Source organism: Pleurodeles waltl, chromosome 12, assembly GCF_031143425.1.
Source record: "Pleurodeles waltl isolate 20211129_DDA chromosome 12, aPleWal1.hap1.20221129, whole genome shotgun sequence".
Lineage (NCBI taxonomy): Eukaryota > Metazoa > Chordata > Amphibia > Caudata > Salamandridae > Pleurodeles > Pleurodeles waltl.
Genome location: NC_090451.1, coordinates 614,974,147 through 615,000,644, shown reverse-complemented (window position 1 = coordinate 615,000,644; position 26,498 = coordinate 614,974,147). Strand labels below are relative to the sequence as shown.

At 42.4% G+C, this 26,498-nt stretch overlaps 1 protein-coding gene across 2 annotated transcripts in view; it reads right to left on the bottom strand.

The window, feature by feature from the left end:
- Positions 1-1,736: 1,736 nt before the first annotated feature.
- LOC138268348 (SLAM family member 5-like) overlaps positions 1,737-26,498 on the bottom strand; it is a 586,627-nt gene continuing 561,865 nt past the window's right edge. For both annotated transcript variants that reach the window (XM_069217902.1, XM_069217901.1), the window contains one exon: positions 1,737-10,548. In XM_069217902.1, coding sequence (XP_069074003.1) covers positions 10,535-10,548 — 14 coding nt within the window. In that variant the 3' untranslated portion in view covers positions 1,737-10,534. The remainder of the gene's footprint in view (positions 10,549-26,498) is intronic.

Here is a 26,498-nt window from a genome sequence, read left to right as displayed (position 1 = left end):
CTGTTTGCTAGTTGTTCAAAATCTACATTCATTTTATCTATCAGCTCTAGTTTTTACCAACAGGTCACAGCAAAATGTTTCAGCTTTAGTTATCGGGTACATTTGAAAGCAAATAACCTTACACCCTACCGCAAGTGGAACAAGGTCTCCAAGGAACACCTCATCTCCAACCTCTCACAAACTCCACAGCCCATCACCAACGACCCCAACACCGCCGCCCACAACCACACACGATGGCTAGACACCTGCGCAGACTCCCTCGTCCCATTGAAAACAAACAACAACACCTGCACCACCAAGACCACCCCCTGGTTCACCACAGAACTTCAATTTTCCAAACAAGAATGCCAAAAAACTGAGAAAGCTTGGCGCCAAGAAACCTCAATGAGCAACTTCTCTGCCCTCAAAACAGCCATGCGCAAACACCAACAACTCATCCGGCCCACCAAACGATCATTCTACAAAGAACGCATAGACAACAACACACACAACAGCAAGGAACTCTTTGCCATCATCAAGGAACTCACCAAACCCAAATCCTGCATCATCGACCCTCCTCACTCCCAAGGCCTCTGCATCTCCCTCTCCAACTACATTCACAGCAAAATCACAGACATACACGACAGCTTCACAACACCCTCATCATCAGCACCCTCCACCGCCACCACTGACACAACCAACACCACAACACCAGACGTAGTGGGCCTTCATCAGTAAGGTGCAGCTTGAGTCCAGTGGCACAGTGAACAAAGGACACACTTTTGGGTATACTTGTTGCAATTCGGGCATTACACTGAGGAAATTGAAAAGGTGTTGGCTGAAATGCATACATTTCTCTTAGCCATTAATGATTACTCAGGCTGTACTTTCAGTAGTCTTAAATGCCCACCATGACACCTCAGAGAGGAGCCAAATCAGCCTTGGTCCTGCTCCTATGGATGAAAACTGATGGACAGGAATGCGACCTAATCAATCACCGGTGACTGGGATAATTTCAAGCATTCCGTCCATCAACCTCTTGCTGTGGTAGATGTGCTAAATATGAAGGATGTGTCCAGTTTTGTGCCACAGGACCAAAGCTATGTGACAATTAAGAGGCATTATAGTCCAAAATCAGTCTGGGATTACTTGCGCTACTCGGGATCTGTCCCGGACTTTTCCTGTTGGAGCAGGAGCATGAGTGATTTACATATGGCTTCTTTCTGCCTAGAGCAGTGGTTTTCAAACGTTTTAATGCCACCCCCAAAGAAACTGGAAATTGCACGAGTCAGAGTACTAGTAAACTAGAAGGCATCCATACGGGTAAAGAACATCCATTGAACATGAGGCCTATGGAATAAGGGTGGAACAGCTATACCTTTTTAACAATGAGTTTTTCAGCAGGGGAGTTGCAAAAATACTTGAGGAAAATATTCCTGTCATGGTGCAGCAGTTCTACTGTGTGGGTGGGTATGTCGTAGTTTGGACTCTTGCTCTGGGCAAGACTGCTGGTTAATGGATGACAGTACTTTTGCTTGTAGGCGACTACGCCTTTCCTACAAGTCATAACTGTTGTCCCAACCTCACCGGCTCACTAGCAGCACCTCACCAGAAACACAATAGTAAAAGGTGATTTGTGGCAGCCTTTGCGCATGGACTCAAGAATAAGACATCTCAGGGAGTGTCGTGGTTAAACGGAGATAACCCCTTTCTCACAGATATATCATGTCTCATACAAACACAGGCAATGCCAAAGATGTAGTAAAGTTTCAATAGTTTTTATTTAACATAACTGCAATTTGAGATAGGTTGCATGGGCTGCAATGATTAGGATAATAAAAAATGCAAGAAACAGAATTGTGAAGACAAGAGTCATTATTACGAAGACCCCCACCATCTTGCAATGCATAGAAGAGACATACGGGATGTAACATGCCCTAATACCCTAATGTGAAAGGCCTAACCTCCTACCTAAAGGAGAGCTGAATTTGTTACACCTAATTTGCCAATGCCATGTCCATGAGAGGAGCCCCCAACCCTTGTTACCTTGGAATTAGGTCTCTATCTCAGACTCTGCAGGGACACGAAGACTGTGTCAGCATCAAGACGAATGCAGCATCGATATCAGCGATGGTGGCGATGCCCTCTGGTCGGAATCCCTCTGATTATCCGTCTAAAGTATGATATATTTATACAGATCTACAAGGACCCCTGACGTAGGTGTGTTCCCAAACAATAGATAACAGTCATGCTTGGGACAGCAATTAATATAAACAATCCCTCGAAAGTATAGAGAGGGAAAATCCCTAAGTATGAACACCTACTGTTTGTTTGTCTTTGTTGCTTGATCCTGACGCCTTAGCGCGGTGACACTAATAATGTAACTCAGAACAAGTGGCCTAACTATAAACAAGGCAGCCATCTTAGAAGAATTAAATAATTAAATGGGCTAAGACAGAGCAAGCTAAGTAGGTTAAAAGTCATTAGGTGACGGGGCACAAGTCTGCAAGCCGGAGGCTAAGCTAACTCCTGTTATCCCATTAAAACGAACTAGGATTAATCAAATGCGAGGGAAGATGGCCGCAGGAGCTCCCGTCACTCTCCGTGGCTGAGCCACAGACGGAGAGAGAGCGAGCTAGAATCAGACGCGCTGTGAGGCTCCAAGTGATTTGCAGAAAGGAATGCGGAAGCACAACGGGCTCCGAAGCGGAAGCCGAAGCAGTTTCTAGGCGGTTACTAGGACACCGAGTCAGACGCACTGTGAGTGGCCTCCAAGACACGGAATGCGGAAGCGAAGCTGTCTCCAGGATACAGAGAGACAAAGGATCTCCAGAACACTGAGGAGGTGCAAAAACAGTGATCTCCAGGGGACGCGAAGCTGGACAAGCTGAGAATTTTGACAGATTGTCTGCAGGGCAGAATTATTACAAGCGGGACACCAAAGATTACCTGCCCCAGGGGAGGGGGGGCCGGCTGTAAACATTACATTTGGTTTGATTTGATCTCTGCTGATCACAAAGCTTTCGGCCTTGCCCAGCTCAGTACACAGAGCTAGGGGCTTCAGGAACAGTCCAAGGAGAGAGAATAGGGGAAAGATTGAGCTGGAAAAAAGGGAGGAAAGGGGATAGAAAAAAAAAAAAGACTGCATATTTACAGAAAAATATATATATTTTTTTTTTGGGGGGGGGAGCCCGTCTGTCATCGCCCCAGTCTGCTAGGGGGGATTTTATTTGAAAGAGTAAAAAAAATTTTTTTGCAGTTATTCTGGCCCCTGTGAATCCTGTGACCTCAGTCATATCAGGATGCTGTCATTTTGAAGGAACTGTTAGAGTGGAGAAGTATCCATTTAAGGCACGGATTTTGAGGCTGACCCTTGGTACAACTTGCAGGACCCCCCTTGACACTTAGCTAATAACTCAATTTAATCACACCTGAGGGGGGCAGGACAGGTGCCCCCCCCTTTTTTTTTTTTCTCTCTTTCATCATTACGCGGCTACTCAGTGTTTTTGGGGAAGATGAGGCGTTCTCCACATTATGCATCGGGCGCAGGTCGCTCTGCCGCCAGGGTTCCTAGAGCAACACGCACTGCCAAACAAAAACACCCTGTACCTTCAGATAATCATTAGCACAAGGCTCCAGCTTCCGTACCTCCCCTACCTTCCGCTATAGATTCAGCCTCTAACCCTATTTCGCCCCTACCTCTTAATCTACCACCCTTTGGCACTAACTTGTCAAGCCCTCCCCTCAGCTTGGACTGCCCATCTGATGAATCAAGGGCTCTGCCAGCCGATTCGGATCCTAGCCCGGGGTCATTCGAAGGCTCTCCACTGCTCACTCAGTCGACCCCCGGCTGGAAATATGAGACCTCTTGCGATTAGGCAACGGACATGGACTTTGCTTCCAGACCCCTCTATCCCTTGTTTGGGGAGGGAAAAATCATAAGGAGGGTACCCCTGCACCAATTGTCAGCTGCACTCCTGCCCTTCAGGTAGACAGCTCTGCCTCCTTACTAGTACACGAGTTAATCAGCAGGGGTGGGACAGACACAGCAGCTGAATCTTCTGCCCATATTGCCATTCCTGCTGTGTCTTCCGGATTTAATGGCTAAAATGGGGCTCTTTCTCAGGGGCCGAAAGACACGGCAAGCACTAGCGCTCCCCCGGAAAACTAACTTCTGCAGATATTAAGCGATTTAAAAATGCTGGAAGTTTCCCAAGACGACGCAAATCAGAGAACAGAATCACAATTGAACTTGATCTGTAGTAATATCTAGCAACTTAACTCACAAATCATGGATATCGACCAACGAGTTTCCAATCTTGAGGACATCCGGGTAACTGTAGAACCATTTCTGGCAAAATGTCAAGCTGATCTGTTAGATCTACAGATTCGACTTGACGGCGCTGAAAATCGATCGCGTAGATCCAATCTGCGATTCACGGGAGTCCCTGAAGGACGTGAAAACGGCGAGACAGTCATAGATTTGGTAACTGATCTTATTAAAAGTCATGTTTTAGTAGGACTAATGCACAAGAATCTGGATCTCCAAATTAAGTGGGCCCATCGGGTCCCTGCAGTCCCGCCGCCAAACTCCAAATATCCTCGCACTATTCTAGTGAACTTTGGTGACTTTTGTATCAAGGAACAGATTTTCCAGAAAGCAATTAAGACTAAAATCTTCCAGATTCCCGGCGATTATGCATTCAAGATTTTCTCAGACATGTCGATGGTGGCAGCGCATTGGAGAAAAGAATTGAAAGGGATGATTCCAGCATTTCAAAAAGCAGGGGCTCAGGCTGGACTTGTGCAACAATCCAAACTTAAAGTATTTTTTCAGGGTCGCTCGAATTTTATGAACACAGTCGATGCTGCTAAGTCAATGCTACACGTAATTCAGAACTCTGAGCAGCTAGGACAAGTAAGGGGTGGTGGGTCTGGGGCCGGGGCAGAAAAAACTTAATAAAAGACTACAAGGGTGACATATTGGACCATGAGGATAATGATAGTGTAAGAAAATACGGCCCCCCTTTTTTTTTTTTGCCCACAACTCATGTTCAGGCTATTCTATTTTTTGTCTCTCTAGTCTATGGCTTAGGGTGCTATGAGAAGGCACCACGCTAGGGAAGGATGTGGACAGGGGGTGGGGGAGGGGTGTGGCCTCGGGTTGTCCGGGCGGGAGTGCTCCAGGTGTGTGCCACTGAGGGTGAGGGATGGGGGGGTAAGGAAGGGGGTTGGCTTGGGGGGAGAGGTATGGACACCAGGATCCGTCTTTGTCACTTTAGAGGATTGTTATGTCTGGGATAATGTATTTTACTCCAGATTAGGGGAGACCATATGCAGACTAACTCAAGGTATAAATCAATGACAAAATCTTTTCTTCCATTAAAATAGTTTCCTGGAATGTCAATGGATTAAATAACGGTAGGAAAAGGTCTGCTATCGAGGAAAGGGTATCTGCTTTCAGTCTGTCAGTTATACTTCTTCAGGAGACTCATATTCCGGTTAATAAAGTTTCGGGCTTTCGCATGTTAAAAAAAAATGGCTGATTTTAAAGTAGTCGCTGCGGCTTCAGTGGCTCATAGAGGTGTGGCAGACTTTTTAGCCAGAGCCCTCAATGCACAATCATTGGATTCTTTTTCTGACCCTGATGGGCGTTGGTGTTGGGTTCAGTGTTTAATCGCTAAGGAGAGATTTATTTTTGTTAGTTTTTATTCTTCTCTGATAGACGACCCAGCCCCTTAAATAGGCCTGTTTCACTCCCTCTTGCAATTGACAGGAAAAATTATTATTGGAGGGGATTTCAATTTCCTTCAGGACCCAGTTTTAGATACTACGGTAAGAGGTAAGAGACAGCACAAACCTGAAGTAGCAAAGATCTTCAGAGATTATGTTAAGGTTTTGACGCTGTGCGATCCTTGGAGAACGAACACTCCCGATGTGAGGGAATATACTTGTGTTTCCTCTTGGTTTAAAAGCTCCTCATGCATATCATGATATCAGAAATATTGTGCTATCGATCTCACTCGGTCCAGCACTCCGGTCTTTCAGACCATGCCTTTCTGCTGCTGGAAGTGTCTCTCTATTCTACAGCTTGTACAGCCCGGACCAAAAGGTGGATTTTTACTCTCCGGCTTCTTTTGGATGAGGGGTGGATACAGACTTCACAGGCCGAAATAAGGGATTTTTTCCGACGCAATCAGTGGTCCTCACTCCAGAGGTAGTCTGGGATGCATTTAAGGCCTTTTTTAGGGGCTGGGTAATCGCCTAAGAGGCAGCTGATAAACGGTTCCTGAGACACAAACTTGCTGTATTGGAAGATGCAGTTCAAATGTGTTTAACTACCTATTTATATGCCCCCTCGGACACTAATAGGCAGGCCTTCGAAGCTGCCAAGAAAGTGTTGGCGGATTTTTTTTTAAGAAGGTAGATATAGAATATCGGACCTATAACCAAAAGGTCTACGAAGAGAGTAACTTTACAGGAAAATGTTTGGCAGGGCAAGCTCGAGATCGTATTGCTGGTAATGTCATACATGCTTTAAGATGCCCGGTCACCGGGGCTAGACGTACTGACCCAGGGGACCTCGATAAAATTAAGCTGGAACCTTATAGACAAATCTATAGTGATGCCCCAGTTATAGATCCCAGGAATATTGAGAAGTTCCTGAGGGACCTCAATATTCCTCGCCTCTCAGAGGAAGACTGTGTGGTACTGTCACAGCCCTTTATGAAGCCAGAACTTCTAGAAGTTGTTAAGAACCTTCCCACTGGGAAAGCCTGTGGACTGGACGGCTTTCTGGCTGAGTTCTATAAGACTTTTATAAATGCATTCGCTGAGGATTTTTTGGTCTTAATTAACGGCCTGCTGCGGGGCGAACAGATCCCTAAGACCTGGCATTCAGGAAACGTGGTTAGCTTTCCTAAGAAAAACAAGGACTGGGAGGATCCAAATGCATATCGTCCAATTTTGCTGTTAAACTCAGACTATAAAATAATGACAAGACGATTGGCCAATAGGCTTAATAGGATAGTTAATAAACTGGTGCATCCCGATCAAAATGGGTTTGTAGCTGGCCGACAACTGGCTACAAACACACATTATTTAGCTGAGGCTTTCGATTATTTTGCTACTAATAAAGTCCCTGCCATTATTCTTCTGCTGGATGCGGAAAAAGCATTTCACTTGGTTGTTTTAGACACACTTTTCTCAGTCTTGTCTAACTACAAGGTACCTTCTCAGGTCACTGCACTAATTCAAAGGTTGTACTCAAACTCTGAGGCCAATATCATTATAAACTTGAAGTGTGTCAGACAACTTCAAATACAACAAGGGACTAGACAGGGATGTCCTTTATCCCCCATTTTATTTGCCCTTTTTATTGAGTCTCTCGCTATTAAAATTAGACAACATATTCAGATTCAACCTCCGTTAAAGTCAATGGGAAAGATTAAACTTTACACAGGCGATATCATTTTGTTTTTAGATACAGAACGTTCTTCTTAGGAAGCGGCCTTTAATCTATTTAATGAATTTGAGCATATTGGTGGCTATTAGATTAATATGAGTAAGACTGATATTATTCTTTGTGGCACTTCTCCTATCTATCTCCTTCCTGAATTAAGAGGCTGTGTAAATGCCAATCCAAAGAGAGATTTAGGGATTTTGTTTCTCGGCCAATATAGGAGATTTCTACGATTTGAATTTTGCTCCTTTACTTCAGAAAACTCAGGCTCTGCTGGCTCGCTGGGGGTCTCTCCCCCTCTCTATATTAGGCCGAATCGCGTTAATTAAAATGTCAATTTTACCACTTTTCAATTTCTTTTTTGCGGCTATTCCAAGTGTTCTAATGAATTTTTTTTTAGAAAACTGGAATCCCTATTTCGGCCATTTATTTGGTAAAACCGAAAGGCCCGAGCCTCTTTAAGTATACTGTATGCCGATAAAGAAAAGGGGGGACTGGCCTTGCCAAATTTCAAAGATTATTATTATGCATTTTTTGCACATTATTATGCCAGCTTTAATTTATATCATTTCGCGGGCTCCAGGTTTTTTATTGATTTTCAGGTATTAATATGTAGGGAGCATAATATGCGGAACCCAGCACTCTTGGCGAAATCACCTAAAAAAGTTTGTTATAAGATTTTTAAATGTTTTTATAAGAGAAGATCAGACTTCTTTAGAAAATATTCAATCCCTTTTTTACATTTTGACTCTCCACTTTCACAGACTTCTCTGCACTCTGGTGCTCAGCTTAATGAAGACTTAGTAAAGAGGTGGGAGCTCATTGGATTCAATAAGACTGGAGATTTTCGTGCTAAGGACAACTGGGAAACTCCATTAAATATCCTGATTACTGTTAAAAATAATTTTTTGTTGGTCAGATCTTATGACATTTTGTTACATTTTTTTAGGGATTTAGACGTCAATTCTATCGTCAACGTCCAGTCATTGGTAACAGAATTGGTCGAACCTCCTGGGATAAGGAATGCAGGGTCGTGGAGAAGGCTTCTGGCAGAAAAGGTCAAAGTATATCTTGGGACAAAAGCTCAGACGAAATGGGCTCGTCAGGAGGGCCTAGAGGTTTCAAGTGATTACTGGGAGACCATTAATCGCCTGAATTTCTTCGTGCTTCGAGGGGCTAACTAGCACCGAATTATATTTTTCAGTAAATGGTTATTGTATCCAACCCCGCAGGCCCTATCTCGCATGGGGACTGGCCATCCTGATATGTGTTTTCGCTGCAAGGAAGTAGGATTGGCCGGTTGGATCCATATGATTGCGACATGCTGATGTATACAGGGATATTGGGAGGGAGTTTTTGCGATGTTAACAACTATGGCGTCGGTATCCATATCACCCAGCATTTGGTTAATGAGCTTGGGCTACGGCCCCGAGGCAAGGCTCTCTTCTAGATGGGAGAAGCTCGTATTCATAGCCACTGCGGTTGCTAGGTCGCTTCTGCTGAGAAATTGGCATTTCGAGCTGTCTCCTACTAGTCAAGAATGGCATTGTAAGATGGTGCAAGTTAGACTTCAGGAGATGAGAGTAGGTGGTGCTAAAAAGTTCTCTCTGATCTGGGGGGATTATTTCTTAGATAAATTTGGCTGATTTTGTTTTGTTTCGTTTTCTGAAAGTGACAATATATCTTGTTTTGTTTTGGTGTTTCTTCATCCTGGTAATAAAATAAAAAAATAAAAAATAAAATTTAAAAACAAACTAGGATTCAATACAGATAGTGGTGACAGTACTCTGGCAGCGAGCAGCTCCTCATCCTTTGGACAATTCATGGTTGGCCAACCAGAGACTTAGACCATGTGCAACAGTGTAACATTTGGAGGATACTAACTAAATCCGAAGGGCAAATTTCCTATACTACACTTCCGTCACTTGGTAACCAGATGCCAGCTATTGAACACAATGTATCAGAATCATTGTTGAAGAGCACTTTCTTAATAGCAATGTGCATTTACTCCAGGCAACTGACCGCCAGTCACAGGCAGCATTTGAGGCTTCAGATCCCTAGTCCAGGTAGAACAAAACCTATATTGGCTGGTAGCACGTCTTATTACCACGGGGTCATGACCCTGGGAAATTTGTTTGTGTAGGTGTGCTATTTGTGCTATTCTCAGGTCGCAGTCATTGCTCTGTGGACACTTGGGCCCATATTTATACTTTGTTTTCGCTGCATTTGCGAGAGTTTTTGATGCAAAAGTGGTGCAAACTTACAAAATACAATTATATTTTGTAAGTTTGCGCCACTTTTGTGTCAAAAAATGATGCAAATGTGGCGCAAAAAAGTATAAATATGGGCCTTGAGGTTAAATAGCTGCTCTCTGTTCGTTAGAGGATTTGTTGATCCAAACCAGACACACAACTCTTGTCTACAATGAGAAGTGCAAATACCAGGGAGAGGGGCAAGTTCTGCAGGGGGCATGCTGAGGGTCAAAGTAAGTCAGCATAAGTCAGAGAGGGTATGTCTTTCATAACTCCCTCCTCGTCAACTGATCAGTGAGAACCTGTCAAAATGGAGTAAATTGTGCTGACAATAGAAGTGCAGTGCACAAAGTGTTCATAGGAGGCATCAATAAAGGGATGTTTACCACTTTGGAATTTCGAGTGACAGCATAGACAATGTGAGCTTCACCCCTATCTATAATATTCACAAGCTGATGGAGCAGATTTCCAGGAAGTTGATACTTAACCATTTACAGCTAAACACATTTCGAACAGCCAACGGACAGGGCAGATTAATTTCCTTTTGCGCCACTAACACCACTAGACAGTGGTTCTCTCGGCTATCAGATGACTCTGATAGCTGGAAGCATTGAAAATGACTTTATGAAGAAAGTTGAATTATAGTTGCAAAATAGTGACACACAATGTGGGATTCTGTTTAATGTCATTCTGAAAATGTGATATTGTTTTTTCTTCCCAGCAGTAGAATGTCCATATTTCAGATCAGATTTTGTGTCACTCTTGTTCATCAGGTCCGTTGTTACCCCGTGTGATTTCATCGTAAGGCGGTGCAGGTTTCCCATTAAGATGGTTCTTCTTTTCATCCATCTTGCTCTGTATAGGAAACACGCAAGTCTTTATTTAAGGCATCAGAACAAAACAAAACATAAATACATTTAAGTACTTAATAAAAGCACAGAGAATGGGAAATTATACTTTCTCTGAAGGAAAATTTCAGTACGAAAGATATAAAATATGCTCACTAAATAAAATGTACAATTCAACAATGGTTCGGTGGGTCTCTTTTCGTATATGTGTAAATCCAACCAAATTTCACTCTCTACATCATCCTTCAGTAATGCTCCCTTTATTCATAAACAGTCATATGAACGTCATCAAATATCAAGTGAAGTGCAGATGCGTAGAGCTAAAAAAAATTACAATGATGTATATATACAAGGGGGATGTTCAAGAAATTTCAGTAACTAAAACAGTCCAAGATACAATCACTGGTTGCTGAACACAATATGAGCAAGCCAACAGTACAAATAGAAAAGTAAACGCACCATCTGGAATTTGGCCTCCAAGCAGCCCATCTGAGTTCTCTGTGTCTTGGTGCCTTAGTGTGTCGTTCACGATTGAGGGCTTTTTAGCCCTAACACCTTGGTCCTAAAGAAAGCCACTGTGACTCAACGAGCGCACACTATATTTTGAAACATGTCGACCAAACACTAGGAGGTGAGAGACCATTAACCTCTCACTTTATGTCTTCCCCCATTTTTAACCCTACCCAAGGAGGCCATTATTTTACCCTTCAGGGGCGGATATCCTGGAGTTAGTTTTAAAATTTCGCTCACATATTCACCTCATCACAGAGAAAAAATCTAGCTCCGCTTGAACAAGAAATCGCAGGACACCTAAGATGCCCTCTGCACTTGCCACCAACTAGTTTGGTGGGTGAGGGTTCTAAAAAAAAAAAAACTAATAATAATGTTCTTTCATGAGACCGTAGTTAGTTGACATGAGTGACAGAATGGTATGGTAGCAAGATTGTTCTTTTCTTTCCAATCTTTACCAGAGTCTAGTAAACCAAGTCCTCTCTGAAAATCTAAACCCATCTTCTTTTCCCACAGCCCAACCAGACCAAGACCCAGATTTACAAGGAGGTGACGCAACACACGGCAGCAAACAAGATGCTGTGCTGCATTGCATACACAATACAGCACACAAGCAAAGAGTCACCTCCCTGACCTCCGAACACATCCCACCAAACTGGTGGTAAAGAGGTATGGAGCCCAGAAACATGCTGTTTTTTTCGTCTGCTCAGTTGGACCATGTGTGATCCTTAGAGACTCTTTTTTTATAAGACTTGGGAGGTGATGACGCAGAAAAGGAAGGTCTGACATATATTCATACATATCGCATAATCAAAACGTATATCGTGGTGTGATTTTAGTAAAGAAAATAATGTACGAGGGAAATTGTGCCCTCGGGGTAGTTCGCCATCATTGTAAACGAGCTTTATTAATCATGAAGTATTGAAAATGTAGTAATCCGTCATAATTGCATATGTATGTCATGATTTCTTGTTTGAAAACTGTTTTGCTTAGCTTAAATTTAGTAGAGGCTTTGGCCTAGTTGCCTGGTCTCAAATTCTAACTGCGTGGCTTTTCCTTGAACTAATGAAACATATATTCTTGCTTGAAGTTGTATTTTTCCAGCAGAGATGACTAATGAACTTATCTCCAAGGTTTCGTACTAGGCCGGTTTCATCCCCTTTGATACAAGGTCAGTCTCTGCAGGTGCGGACAATAAAGGTACAGATACCAAAATAATTGGCAAACCATGATACAACTTGTGTTCCAAGGCTCCAAGGCTAATGTATGCATAAATGAGTTCTAGTAAAAGACAATTTTTCATTGGACAATTTGAAGCCAACCTATGAACCCTCCAATGGAAGACCCTGCAGAATTTGGAATGTTTCTTACTTAAACCCACCGGACAAAGAGAAGTCAGACATTTTCCTCAATGCCAGTTTGAAGCCTGATGCCAGACTCCATTTTGGACGACACCCTGATGCCCTTTTCTCTATCTGAGAGAAAGAGACTTTAAGAATTCTCACCCTAGAGACTTTAACTTTGATTTGCCCCGTTTTGCCCATGAAATAACTTTGCCCTATTTTCCTTGCCGATTGCAAGGAAGCTTGCCCTTACCATTGCCCCCTTTCGAAATCTGCCCCATGCTGATCGAACCGGTACCAGAAGGACGAAGACTTTTCTTGAATGCTGATTGTATTTGGTAAATATGAAAGGATAAATGTATTATGCATTGTGTTTTTCCTTTTAGGTACCAACTGCTAATTTTGATAGGGTCCTAGCTAGAAGTTTTCCAAATTTGTGTTGACTAAATTCGTTTTGCATGAAGCCCCACATGCCGATGCTAATTAGAGGTTAGTCGAGGTATTCATTCAATATACCATGCTAAATTGAAATCTTGTTATGCTGACCAATGTATGCAATTAGTCAAATACAGTTAGTCATATTGGTGATTTGCATTGCGATAACAGAGTGTATCATTATTCAGATTTTACGTAGATTGCGTTTCTTCCGCCGTTATGGACAGCTAGTAATGTTCATATACATATATATCAATTGGTTTTGAGACATATATATATCGTGCTAGCTTTGTTAATATAGGGAAATAAATTCACTAACTTTTAATAAACTGGTGTGGTTATTCATGACTGAAAGGTCATGGTGCGCCGAAATACCAACTGTCATTGATATCTGATGTGCTATATTGATCTATTGAGTATTGATTACCGACTACAATAGTTATTGATTATTGATCTGAATGACTCAGCTATTTTAGGATGAGGAGAGCCCGACTCGGTTAAAAGATCCACCGACCTCCAACGTGTCCAGGTACAGGTAATTTATAAGGGCTGGACGCGTTTTCAGTAGATGGTAGCAGAGATTGATGGTTTTGCCCTTTGGGACCCCATCCGAACAATAGACAGAGTCAAGTTAGAATTTTCTTTGATAAAATAAGTTGGAGGGATGATGATGCCCTAAGTCCCCAATGACTTTCCCAGGATCTCGGAGCTTGCGAATGGAGGGCATGGAGGTGTGAGAATGGTTTCGGCGTTTCTAGTGACGGTATGAGTGAAGTTAGGGTTTTGCACTTGCATAGCTTATTGCCACAGATTAATTGAGGAGTTTGTGAGAGGATTTGAGGGGGTTAAGAGGAGTGTTATTCTAAAGGTGTGAGAGTAGGGAAGTCGTCGAAGTTCACGTGTGTGTAGCGCTTTGTGCAGAAAAAAAATGTGTCCACGTGGTTGTTGATGTTGAGACGGGCCCTGCGAGGTCAAGAGACTCCGGAGTATGTTGAAAAGTGTATGAGACACTTGTTTGATGTTGTAATCTGGTCGGTTTAATAGGTTGATCGGGCGTGGTCAACGAGTCGGTATGAATGTTGCGGAGTGAGAGAAAACTTCGACTTTGAGATTTGACGAATTCTAAAGTGCACTAGAATAGTTCATTGATCAGTTGAGAGTAAAGTTTGCGGGTCAAATTTTGCTTGCGAAAGCGGGAAACCGAGAAAGATGGAATAACTGCAGAGGCTAGTGAAAAATCCCTAAGGTTTCTGAAGCGATTGTGTTACCCTTCCTGTAGTAAACCGACAGATTTGTTTTATTATTTTGGTAAAGTGCTCGCATTATATTGCAGAAATTAGTTTGAGAGTGAAAGACGAGTGAAAGAAGACAAGCCGCGGGACTTTGTCAGCCGCAGTGTGTGAATGTGACGTCACTAGGAGCCGCGCTGGGATTGGTCGGTTGGTGAGAAGGGTCGCGCACGGATTGGACACAGTCCGTGAAGCGCAATTGGAAGGGGAAAGGCAAGCGAAGAGTATTCCGGGAATTAAAGTCACTTATTGATTACACATATTAAGAAAAATAAGAGACTGAAAGATGACATTTTTCAAAACATTTAAGAGTGCCATGAGGGGAGATGTTTATATTAAAGCAAATGTAGGAGAAGAAACACCGCCTGAGGGTACACCAGCTTACATTGTCATTGAAGAAAAGGGTGTAGCGCCATGTTTATGGTTAAAACAATGGTGCAAATTAACGGAAAAACATGGAAGTGTAGCGTTCCCTATCCACGGGTCGTTCAATCTGAGGGTTTTAGAAAATCTGAGATTTGCGCTATACGACATGAAAGTACCTCCAAGACCAGCACAATTTGAGGCACTAGCAATTTGGGAGCTGATAGCTAGAAACCAACAACAAAAGAAGTTCGAGACCAGAATAAGAAAGGTAGAAAAGACACTAGCGGATGCTAGATGGGATACCACACAAAAGGTTTGGAGATCAGACGTATTGCAGGGGATTACATTGTTTCCAGCAATTACTGATGAAGGGGAAACGGAAGGAAGGAAAGCTACCTATAAGACAAACAGGAGTCAGTCCAGAGATAGAGAGGGCAATAGAAACTCAAAAAGGGGAGACGAGTCAGACGATGAGGAGTTCATTATACAATTGTTGAATGATCGCCCGCCACCGTATGTGGAAAACGAACAAGGTTCAAGTATCAGTACTGCCCCTCCAGAACCAACACAGGGTTATGTAACACCCAATTTGAGAATATCTCAGAGACCGAGCAGCTCCGACATGCCTTTTTTCCCACAAATACCACAGGTTCAGAGAATTTACCCAGAAGTGCCTACATTGAAACCTGCTGATAACTATCAGCCAAAGGTTCAGAGGCACTGTTGTGATGAGCATAACATGGGAATGACTTCCGATTCAATGGCGCAGGGAGGACAAAACTATAAGAGACCGACATTGATTCAAGCTGAATCAACACAGTTCTCGATGCCCCAAAAGCAGACACAAGAAGTGCGAGTAATAGAAAGCCAGTTAGGTATGCCAGCAATGATGAACCACAATGTGGGGATTAACATGCCACAGAGTTCGGGGAACAGACAGAATCCAGACGCAATATCTCTACCTATCACTGTAGGTCCACCAGTACCACTGTACATACAGGCAAATTCAAGCACAAGCGACCAAAGGTCAATGATACAGAATGGGACGGGGAGGAGATGCATAGAAACCACTCCAGAGACAACTCCGATAGCGGCAATGCCAAATGGATCTGGGTCCTTGTCGGAATTTAGTCCAATTCCAATTTGTGCTCCGTCAACGGTGGTAAGGTCACATCCACCACTATTAGTACCGTCAACCTCAGAGACTGAAACATTACAGAAACCGTCAGTGGCAGTTGATGTAACTGCTACACTGATGGGACTGAACGTGCAACAGATAACACAATGGTTCAACAGCCTGAACTCCCCACAGAGTGCATCTAGTGGGAAGGGAGAAGAATACCTGAATAAAATAAGGTTGGGTATGGAGGCAGATGAACTGGTTGAGGGAACAATGGGTTTGAACAGATTAGAATCATACACAGAGGAAGAACTAAGATACATGTGCCCTAGGATTACAAGAGAAGTAAGCAGCATACATAAGAAATTACAAGAAATTGCAGACAGACACGAGATTGATATAAGTAAGACTAAACACCTGAGTAGAAGTTACAGGTTAGATTTCGACACAAAAGATTTTGTACACATGAGATCCGCAGGAATGAAAACTCACCTTAAAGAAATACTGCAGAGTGCACAGGTATGGAGATGTTTAGACAAATGGGAAAGCAGATGGGTTAAGAAAAAGGATAAAAAGAAAGAAAATATTCTAGAGCGGAATGAGAAAAAACAGCAGAATGACGATCTGATAACTATGTTACCAATGAGAGAGACAGCAGGGGGAAAACTTGTACATGTACAGTGGCACAGGTGCGATATTCAATCCTTTACAGATGACTTTCCCAAATTGAGAGAGAAGCCGATTGAGTGGTATCAACAAACAGATAGATTTGTGAAACTCACGAAATGTCTCTGGGAAGACTTGAATACTTTGTTTGAAATTGTGGTTCTGGCAGATTTGTGGGAAGATTGTAAAAGAGCTGTAGGTTGGCCAACGAGTGAACCAGAGAGAGACAGAGACACAGGTGCACCATCACCCACGGTAATGAGCTTGTACCACAAGGTGATCGAGCACTTGAAAACCAAGGTTGCGTCGAAAAATGTGGATTGGCAGAGGATTGACAGAACAGCCCAAGAGGTTAAAGTGTCTATACATGCGTATTATGAGAGGTTGTTGAAAGCGTTTAAAAATTACAGTGGCATGGAAACGATTGAGGCCAAGGACATGCTCCATTTTGTGTTCAGGTTTGTGGAAGGGTTGAGACCCGAAATCAGCCAGATGATTAAAACGCATTTGATTTGTTGGCAGTCAAAGTCGATCGATGAAGTGTTGAATTATGCAAAATATTGCAGTGATGAGATTGAGACAAAGCAGAAAAGGTTGAAAGAGAAGGTGATGGTGATGCAGCTCAGAGCAGCTCAGACAGGCTTACAAGGTTTGCAAGGCTTTCAACAACAGATGCCGCAGCAGCAGCAGCAGGGAAATGCTATGTTTCAGCCGCAGATGAGAGGCAGAGGCCGAGGAGGTTTTGTGAATAATGGTCCTGATTTGAATACCGTTATGATTCCAAATGGTATACAGGCAATGAAGAAGGTGATGCCATGTCACACGTGCGGAATTGTCGGGCATTGGAAACGGGAGTGCCCAATGATGGTGCAGGAAGGTGTAGGTCAGCAAAACAATGATGTCAATGCATTTCAGACTATGAGAGGACCGAAACTGAGAGGTCCAAATCCAAATTTCCAAAACAATATAAACCAGCTGCAGGGTTTACAACCTATGCAACCGCAACAGGTGCAAATGCCTCGTGTGCAAATGACACAATTGCAGCCAATGCAACAGCAGTTTCCCATGGTACCTAATCAGCAAATGCAAATACCCTTAGCACCAATGAATCAGCAGCAAGCAATGCTTCCTCAACAGGTTGCGGGTCAGGGAATGAGTCAAAATGACACAGTACACCAATTCCCATTACACAGCGAGAATGGAATAAACGATGTATGGGAGAGAGAAAGTTCAGATGAGGAAGGAAATTGTGTGCTTGCAGCATCTTTGGAAGTTGATCAAAAGGGTCCGTATGTGGAGGGAAGAGTTATGGGTCATCGCGTTTCATTCTTGGTTGACACAGGAGCTACACGTTCCACTGTTAGGAGCATTGAAGTATCAAATTTGCCACTTTCAGGGAGAACAGTACAGGTAGTGGGAGTAACAAATAGGTACCTGACGAACCAAATCACAGACCCAGTACAAGTCAGAATTGGCAACTTCCGAGGGTCACATAAATTTGTGGTGTGTGACTCAAGCCCGATATCACTGTTAGGGAGAGACCTATTGTGCAAATTGGGATGTTCAATTATGTGTTCAAATGATGGAATTAAAATTCAGACGAGTAGCGATGGGGAAGAAGAGGACAGTGTAGGGGGGGATGAAGTGGAAACTGTCGATGAAGAGTATCCCTTGATTACCCTTTATCCAATGGTCACTGAGGCAGACATTCTTGCTGAGTTACAAGAAACAGTCAGAAAGGAAGTGTGGGACATGACAGGGAAAGAGGTGGGACTGGTGAAAGGAGTGGAACCAGTGAAAGTGACTGTAAAACCCAATGTAACCTTTCCCCAGACCCCGCAGTACCACATGGCACAAGACACCCTCATAAAAGTTGCCCAACTCATTGATGAGTTTGTGAAACAGGGAGTACTGAAAGAAGTGTTGAGCAGTCCATGTAATTCGCCAATAATGGGACTAATAAAACCCAGTGGAAAGGTCCGAATTGTTCAGGATTTGAGGAAAATAAATGACATAATAGTAAAATGTTGTCCCGTAGTACCGAATCCAGCTGTGATAATGTTTAAAATTCCCTGTGATGCTGAATGGTTCTCAGTTATCGACTTATCGCAAGCATTCTTTTCTGTGCCTCTTCATGAGGACAGCTAGTTTCTCTTTTGTTTCAAATTCCTAGACAGAGTTTACAGTTGGTGTCGAATTCCTCAAGGGTTTTCAAAGTCACCGTCAATCTTCAATCAGATTCTAAAGAAAGATTTGGAAGCACTGGAGTTGCCATTCGAGTCAACCCTAGTACAGTACATTGACGACTTACTGATCGCGTCCAAAACAGAAAGTGACTGCACAGCTGACACCATTGCCCTACTGAACCATTTGGGAAGAAATGGACATAAGGTGTCCCCTTCGAAGTTACAATTCTGTCAAAAGAAAGTGAAATATTTGGGTCACCAAATAGAAAAAGGGTCACTTAGAATAATGAAGGAAAGAATAACAAGTGTACTCCAAATGAGTCCCCCAAAGACAAGGAGGGAGGTGAGGAAGTTTTTGGGAATGGTGAGCTACTGTCGCCAATGGATTCCCAACTTCTCAACTCTAGCAAAACCTCTGCTGAAATTGACCCAGAAAGATGCGTTGGATGAAATTGAGCTGAAAGGAGATGAGATGGATGCTTTTATTGAATTAAAGGAATGCATGTGCAGGGCTCCAGCTTTAGGTATGCCTGACTACACAAAGCCTTTTACATTGTTTTGTCATGAACGTGATGCATGTTCTTTGTCTGTCTTGACCCAAGCCCATGGTGTCATAAACAGACCAGTAGAATATTTTTCAGCTACTTTGGATCCGGTTGCAGCAGCACTGCCAGGGTGCTTGCGTGCCGTAGCAGCAGTTGGTATCAGCCTCACTCAGAGTGAAGGAATAGTGATGGGACATCCTTTAACAGTCATGGTCCCTCACTCATTCGAGATACTTTTGACACGTTCCCGAACACAGCACATGACTGGTGCTAGACTAACAAGGTATGAAACAATAATTCTGGGATCACCTAATGTGCAGCTGAAAAGGTGCACTACGTTGAACCCAGCAACCTTGTTTCCCAGTGAAAATGCCGAAATTGAGAACGCTGAAGACATCGAACACGACTGTCTTCAGGTGACTGAATTTTGCACCAAACCACGACCTGATATCAAAGACACCCGATTGGAAGAAAATGATCAAATCATTTTTGTTGATGGTTCATGTTTAAGAGATGCACTGGGAATATTGAAAGCAGGATATGCTGTATGTACTGTAACAGGTGTTCTGGAAGCATCTTGGCTTCAAGGAGTCTACTCTGCACAAGTAGCAGAATTGGTAGCCCTTACTAGAGCTTGCCAACTCTCTGCACTAATGAAAGTTACCATTTACACTGACAGCCAGTACGGATTCGGAATAGTGCATGATTTTGGACAATTGTGGTCACAGAGAGGCTTCATGACCTCTTCAGGATCACCAGTGAAAAATGGTGAAAGAATAAGAGAATTGTTACATGCCATTCAATTGCCAGGGGAAGGGGAAGTGGCAGTGGTAAAATGCAGTGCACACTCGAAGGGACAAGACTATGTTTCCCTGGGAAATGGATATGCGATCAAGTCGCAAGGTTTTGCGCATTGAACTGTATATTGCTCAGGGATGAATGGAATTTGATAAGTGAACCAGAACTTGAACAAAGCGAAATCTTTGCTCTAAAGGTTATAGATACAATGGACGAATTGAAATCCTTACAGAACGATGTCAGTGAGGATGAGAAACTCTCATGGACCAAATCACAATGTGTAAAGAGACTAGATGATTTATGGGTTTCAAGTGAAGGGAAATTTGTTCTTCCAAACAGCCTTTTGACACAGATAGCAAGATTTTACCATGGACAAGCTCATCTCGGGAGGGATGCCATGATTAGATCGTTCAAAACTGATTGGTTTAACCCCAAATTCCGTCAAGTTGCTGAAGCAGTTTGCCACCGTTGCATCATTTGTCAACAGATGAACGCAGGGAAGGGAACTGTAGTAAATTTGAGCCACATTGGAAGAGCAGGGGGTCCATTCAGCAGGATGCAAATGGACTTCATTGAGATGCCTGTGCATGGAGGCTTGAAGTATGTGTTGGTGACTGTGTGAATTTTTAGTCACTGGATTGAAGCATACCCTACACGCAGAAATGACAGTCTCACAGTTGCAAAACTACTCTTGAGAGAGCTAATACCACGTTTCGGATTCCCGATCTCTTTAGAATCAGATAGGGGAAGTCACTTTAATAATGAAGTAATAAAATTGCTTTGTGCAGCACTGAACATTGAGCAAAAGCTGCATTGTAGCTACCGCCCAGAAGCATCAGGTCTGGTGGAGCAAATGAATGGCACATTGAAATCAAGAATGGCGAAAATATGCGCATCAACAAATTTGAAATGGTCTAATGCATTGCCTTTGGTGCTAATGTCAATGAGAAACACCCCTGACAGAAAGATTGGACTGTCCCCACATGAGATCCTCATGGGCAGAGCTATGAGACTTCCAACAGTTCCTGCAAATGCGCTTTTGAATATTACAGATGATATGGTGTTAGACTACTGCAAAGGTCTAGCTGATGTGGTTCGCTCTTTCTCTCACCAGGTGGAGGCAACCACCTTGCCACCGATCCAAGGTCCAGGACACGCCCTGAAAGCAGGTGACTGGGTCGTGATAAAGAAGCACGTGAGGAAGTCGTGTTTGGAACCCCGTTGGAAAGGACCTTTTCAAGTGATTCTGACGACTACCACCGCTGTGAAGTGTGCGGGAGTTCCCAACTGGATTCACGCCAGTCACACAAAGAGGTTATTGTGTCCCACAGACGAGGAAGTTGAAGCGCTGAAGTTACCAGTACCTGATAACAAAGTGCCAAGCGCTGAGACAGAGCGAAAAAGAACTAGAAGCGAACAGGCAGAAATAGAGGAGGGAGAAATATTCTCTGAGGACGAAGCAACTGATTCACTTGGGGAAGACCAAGGAGGAGCCTCAGAAAGCGACGAAGCAGCTGAAGGTAACAAAGAGCCTGAAGCAGCTGAAAGTGACAAAGAACCTGAAGAAAGTAATGGTGACAAAGGGCTCGAAACAGGTGAAGAAGCAGGAGAGCCTGATCAGAGGAGGGCTTTCCCAGAAGCAGACGATACAGGAAAGGAACAGGAAAACCTGATTGACTTCCCAGAGGGGGAAGACGAAACAAGACAGAATGAAACTGTTCAAACTCCTTCGGAAGAGGTTGCGCATCCGTCAAGTGGACCCAGTGCAAAACGTAGACAAAGCATATCGCCAGTAAAACTAAGAACTAGATAAACGTTGAACGACAGCGAAGGGCCAAGAGTGAAAGAGAAAAGAAAGGAAGTGTCTGCTGTAGTACCAACGCCAAGTGAAGAAAAGGACTTGGCCAAAGAAGAAAGTACCAGTGAGAAAGAATCAAAGAGAGATGCAAAATTGAAAAGAAAAAGGATACCGAGCAGGAGGTATTCCGGTCCGGAGTGGGCATACGTAGCTGATAACGATTGGTCAGACGAATTCGTATCCCTCAGTCTCGAGAACGAAGAAGCAGAACTTCACTTTGGAAACAAAAATTTTATGGACTCTGTCGATTGAAGACATTGACCACCTGATTGACTTTCAACCGGCTAAGACATTGCTAACTTGATTGACTTTGAAACCGATCTTGAGACAACGCTGCTAACCGATAAGAGACTAAGCTGCTAAAGAAAACTGTGTGAACATTGAACTCGTTCAGCTTTGTACCTGCAAAACCGCTTTGATAAGGTGTCTTCAACTCTCTGATTCTATACAGATCATGACTAGTTTCACTACACAGGGGCGTAAAATGAAGTGTTGTAAATACATGTGTATAGGTTTATTAACTGCATGCGTACTAATCATCGTAGTAATAGTTCTTGAAATGCATAGGAAGAATGAGAAAGAGACGAATGATGCTACTACTTCTAAACCTACTATCGTTACTGAACTAACAGCTCTGAAAAGACTCGAACAAGACGAGAGACACTTGCATGATAAAAAGGAACTTTCATCTAACTTTTTCTATCGCTTGCTGAGTGAGTATGTTGAGACCATGGATGCGAAAGATTGTTATGTGTGTACACAAATACCTACCTCAGTGGTGGAAGGGGTAACATATCACAGCATGCCTCTTACATATGGAATTACATGTAGTATTATAGCGTCCAGATTTTATGGTCAAAAGGACATTCATTATTTTTACACTAACTATGACGTTACCTTTGCATATGTCCCCATAATAGGGCACCTGAGTAAAATAGCTAGAGATTGGTATGCCAAATTAATGAGGGAATTCTTCGAACCAATGTCACCTTTTCACACAGCTCACGCACATAGAGAGAACCTTACATGCTTGCTTTCACCAGTAGAAATTAATTTTTTAGACCGCACTGATGATAGGAAGAATGAAATGAAGGAAAAATTAGAGAGGGAATTACACGAAAGAACATCTGTAGATAATTATGCTTTTGCTGCAATAAAAACACAAGGGAAAATAGCTTTAGATGCATTGCATGTAGGGAGATTTTGTATATATAGAGCTGAATCATATTATGACACAGTTTTTGTGGGAACGAGTGAATGCAAACATACGTATGCATTTAAACCTAAGTGGACGTTCATGCTGAATGGACTAAACCCAGTTATTCCTGGAATATATTATATTTGTGGACTCAACGCCTATTATCGTCTTCCTAAAGGATGGTATGGGAGGTGTTATTTGGGAATAGTGTTCCCAAAGGTTTACCAACTAGACGACTTAAAGAAATTTCCAAGGCTGTCTGAATCACATCATGTTCAGAAAAGGGAGACGGCTTCTGGCGTGGTAGGAGATATATTTGGAGCAATGATTCCTTCAGTAGGAGTCATATTGAATTAAATCAAAATACGAAAGTTGTCTACTATTGTGGATAACATGTTGACAAAATTTTCAGGAGCTATAATCCTGATGGATGCTGAACTTGCTGCAGAAAGAGCCATGACTCTTCAAAATCGGCTTGCCTTAGACATTCTTTTAGCAAAGGATGGCGGCGTTTGCAAAATGCTTGGTACACGTAACTGCTTTACATACATATCAGACAGCAGTGGAAAAATTAGAATGATGCTTACGAACTTAACCAAAAGAAGCGTAGATTTGAAGGAATTAAAAGAGCCCGGAGTTTGGGAAAAGGTTGGAAAAGGATTTGCGTCCGTGGGAAATTGGCTCAGCAGCGTTTGGAACGGATTGTTATTAAAAATAGTAAAGGGAATATTAATAGTATTAATTTGTTTATTAGGCTCTTGGGGAATATGGAAAGCTATTAAAATATTAAAAGCAAGGAACAAAAGGAAGAGAGAAGAGAAAATAGAGAACAAAATGGTGGAGATATATAGGGAAAAATCAAAAGGGACTAAAAGAAAAAGGGAATTGACTGAAGTGCCAAATTACTATACAGAATTTTAATGGAATAAAATTTGTGGGTAGATTTGATGTGATGACATAATTAGTCATCAGAGGAGGGATTGATGACGCAGAAAAGGAAGGTGTGACATATATTCATACATATCGCATAATCAAAACGTATATCAGGGTGTGATTTTAGTAAAGAAAATAATGTACGAGGGAAATTGTGCCCTCGGGGTAGTTTGCCATCATTGTAAACGAGCTTTATTAATCATGAAGTATTGAAAATGTAGTAATCCGTCATAATTGCATATGTATGTCATGATTTCTTGTTTGAAAACTGTTTTGCTTAGCTTAAATTTAGTAGAGGCTTTGGCCTAGTTGCCTGGTCTCAAATTCTAACTGCGTGGCTTTTCCTTGAACTAATGAAACATATATTCTTGCTTGAAGTTGTATTTTTCCAGCAGAGATGACTAATGCACTTATCTCCAAGGTTTCGTACTAGGCCGGTTTCATCCCCTTTGATACAAGGTCAGTCTCTGCAGGTGCGGACAATAAAGGTACAGATACCAAAATAATTGGCAAACCATGATACAACTTGTGTTCCAAGGCTCCAAGGCTAATGTATGCATAAATGAGTTCTAGTAAAAGACAATTTTTCATTGGACAATTTGAAGCCAACCTATGAACCCTCCAATGGAAGACCCTGCAGAATTTGGAATGTTTCTTACTTAAACCCACCGGACAAAGAGAAGTCAGCCATTTTCCTCGATGCCAGTTTGAAGCCTGATGCCAGACTCCATTTTGGACGACACCCTGATGCCCTTTTCTCTATCTGAGAGAAAGAGACTTTAAGAATTCTCACCCTAGAGACTTTAACTTTGATTTGCCCCGTTTTGCCCATGAAATAACTTTGCCCTATTTTCCTTGCCGATTGCAAGGAAGCTTGCCCTTACCATTGCCCCCTTTCGAAATCTGCCCCATGCTGATCGAACCGGTACCTGAAGGAGGAAGACTTTTCTTGAATGCTGATTGTATTTGGTAAATATGAAAGGATAAATGTATTATGCATTGTGTTTTTCCTTTTAGGTACCAACTGCTAATTTTGATAGGGTCCTAGCTAGAAGTTTTCCAAATTTGTGTTGACTAAATTCGTTTTGCATGAAGCCCCACATGCCGATGCTAATTAGAGGTTAGTCGAGGTATTCATTCAATATACCATGCTAAATTGAAATCTTGTTATGCTGACCAATGTATGCAATTAGTCAAATACGGTTAGTCATATTGGTGATTTGCATTGCGATAACAGAGTGTATCATTATTCAGATTTTACATAGATTGCGTTTCTTCCGCCGTTATGGACAGCTAGTAATGTTCATATACATATATCAATTGGTTTTGAGACATATATATATCGTGCTAGCTTTGTTAATATAGGGAAATAAATTCACTAACTTTTAATAAACTGGTGTGGTTATTCATGACTGAAAGGTCATGGTGCGCCGAAATACCAACTGTCATTGATTTCTGATGTGCTATATTGATCTATTAATTGAGTATTGATTACCGACTACAATAGTTATTGATTATTGATCTGAATGACTCAGCTATTTTAGGATGAGGAGAGCCCGACTCGGTTAATAGATCCACCGACCTCCAACGTGTCCAGGTACAGGTAATTTATAAGGGCTGGACGCGTTATCAGAGGCGAGGCCTCTCGGGAAATGGGTTCTAAGCTCCTCCTGTTTCCTCTGGGTAAGTGGGATGCTGTAGCGGGCACAGTATCGGGAGTAAACATGCAGTCTCTTAAATACTCGGTTTAAGGTTGTATTTTTTCCTTTTTAGATTCTACGGGTGGGTGCCTTTTAGTAGCCTTAGCACAACACTATATTCTGTTTTCAGAGTAGTAGTGCAAGTCATAACCTTGAGAATTTCGTCTTCCACTACCTTAATTTTGAGTTTACAACCTAACCTCTCTTGTTTCCTTCTTGGATTTCTATATTTTACAACCCTCACTTCAGCTTGTATATTTTATAGTTGCTGAAATTAGAAATTAGACTACCACTACTTCCTCGAGGAAGCCATCTGCCAAAGCCTTACTTGATATGGTTCCTGTGCCAATGGAGACAAAGAAACATAGGGTATTATTCTCTAAGGGATGCACAACTGATCATGTAGCACGCCTTTTTTTGCCTTTCGCCCAATGGCTATTATAATTGTACAGAAATTGATGCAATGCTTTACGCTGCTTTGTGCCAAACAAGCACCACCTAGAGGCCTAGTGAATAATCCTCACAGTATATTAGTAAATGTTACTTATTGACTATCAACTCATCAACTTAAGATTCAGTTTTTGCAGATTTCTTCTCTCTGCCCCTTAAACAATGAGTTGGCTGTGGTGAAAACTATAGGCCGGATTTTCACTTCAATGATTCTTGTTAGGCCTTACTGAGAGGAGCTGACGATTGTTTTTACAACGGTAATTTTATACCCATTTGTAATTTTATGAACAATGGTGGCTAGCTTGTACTCACTTCAGTGGCTTGTATTGGTTATAATGAAAAGCCAGTGGCAAAGTCTTAATGGTGTACTGGGAAAGGTTATTTCAAATTCCTTAGGTGTAATCTGTTTATAATGAGAAGATATAACAAAGCATTTAGGTCTCACTTGTTGAGAGAGACATATGTTTAAGGCAATAAGCTATTAAGAGTGGTTTGTTATTACACTCTGCTATTACCTGTAGGCAAATATTTTTGTCACACCGAATCTCAGAGTCTACCTT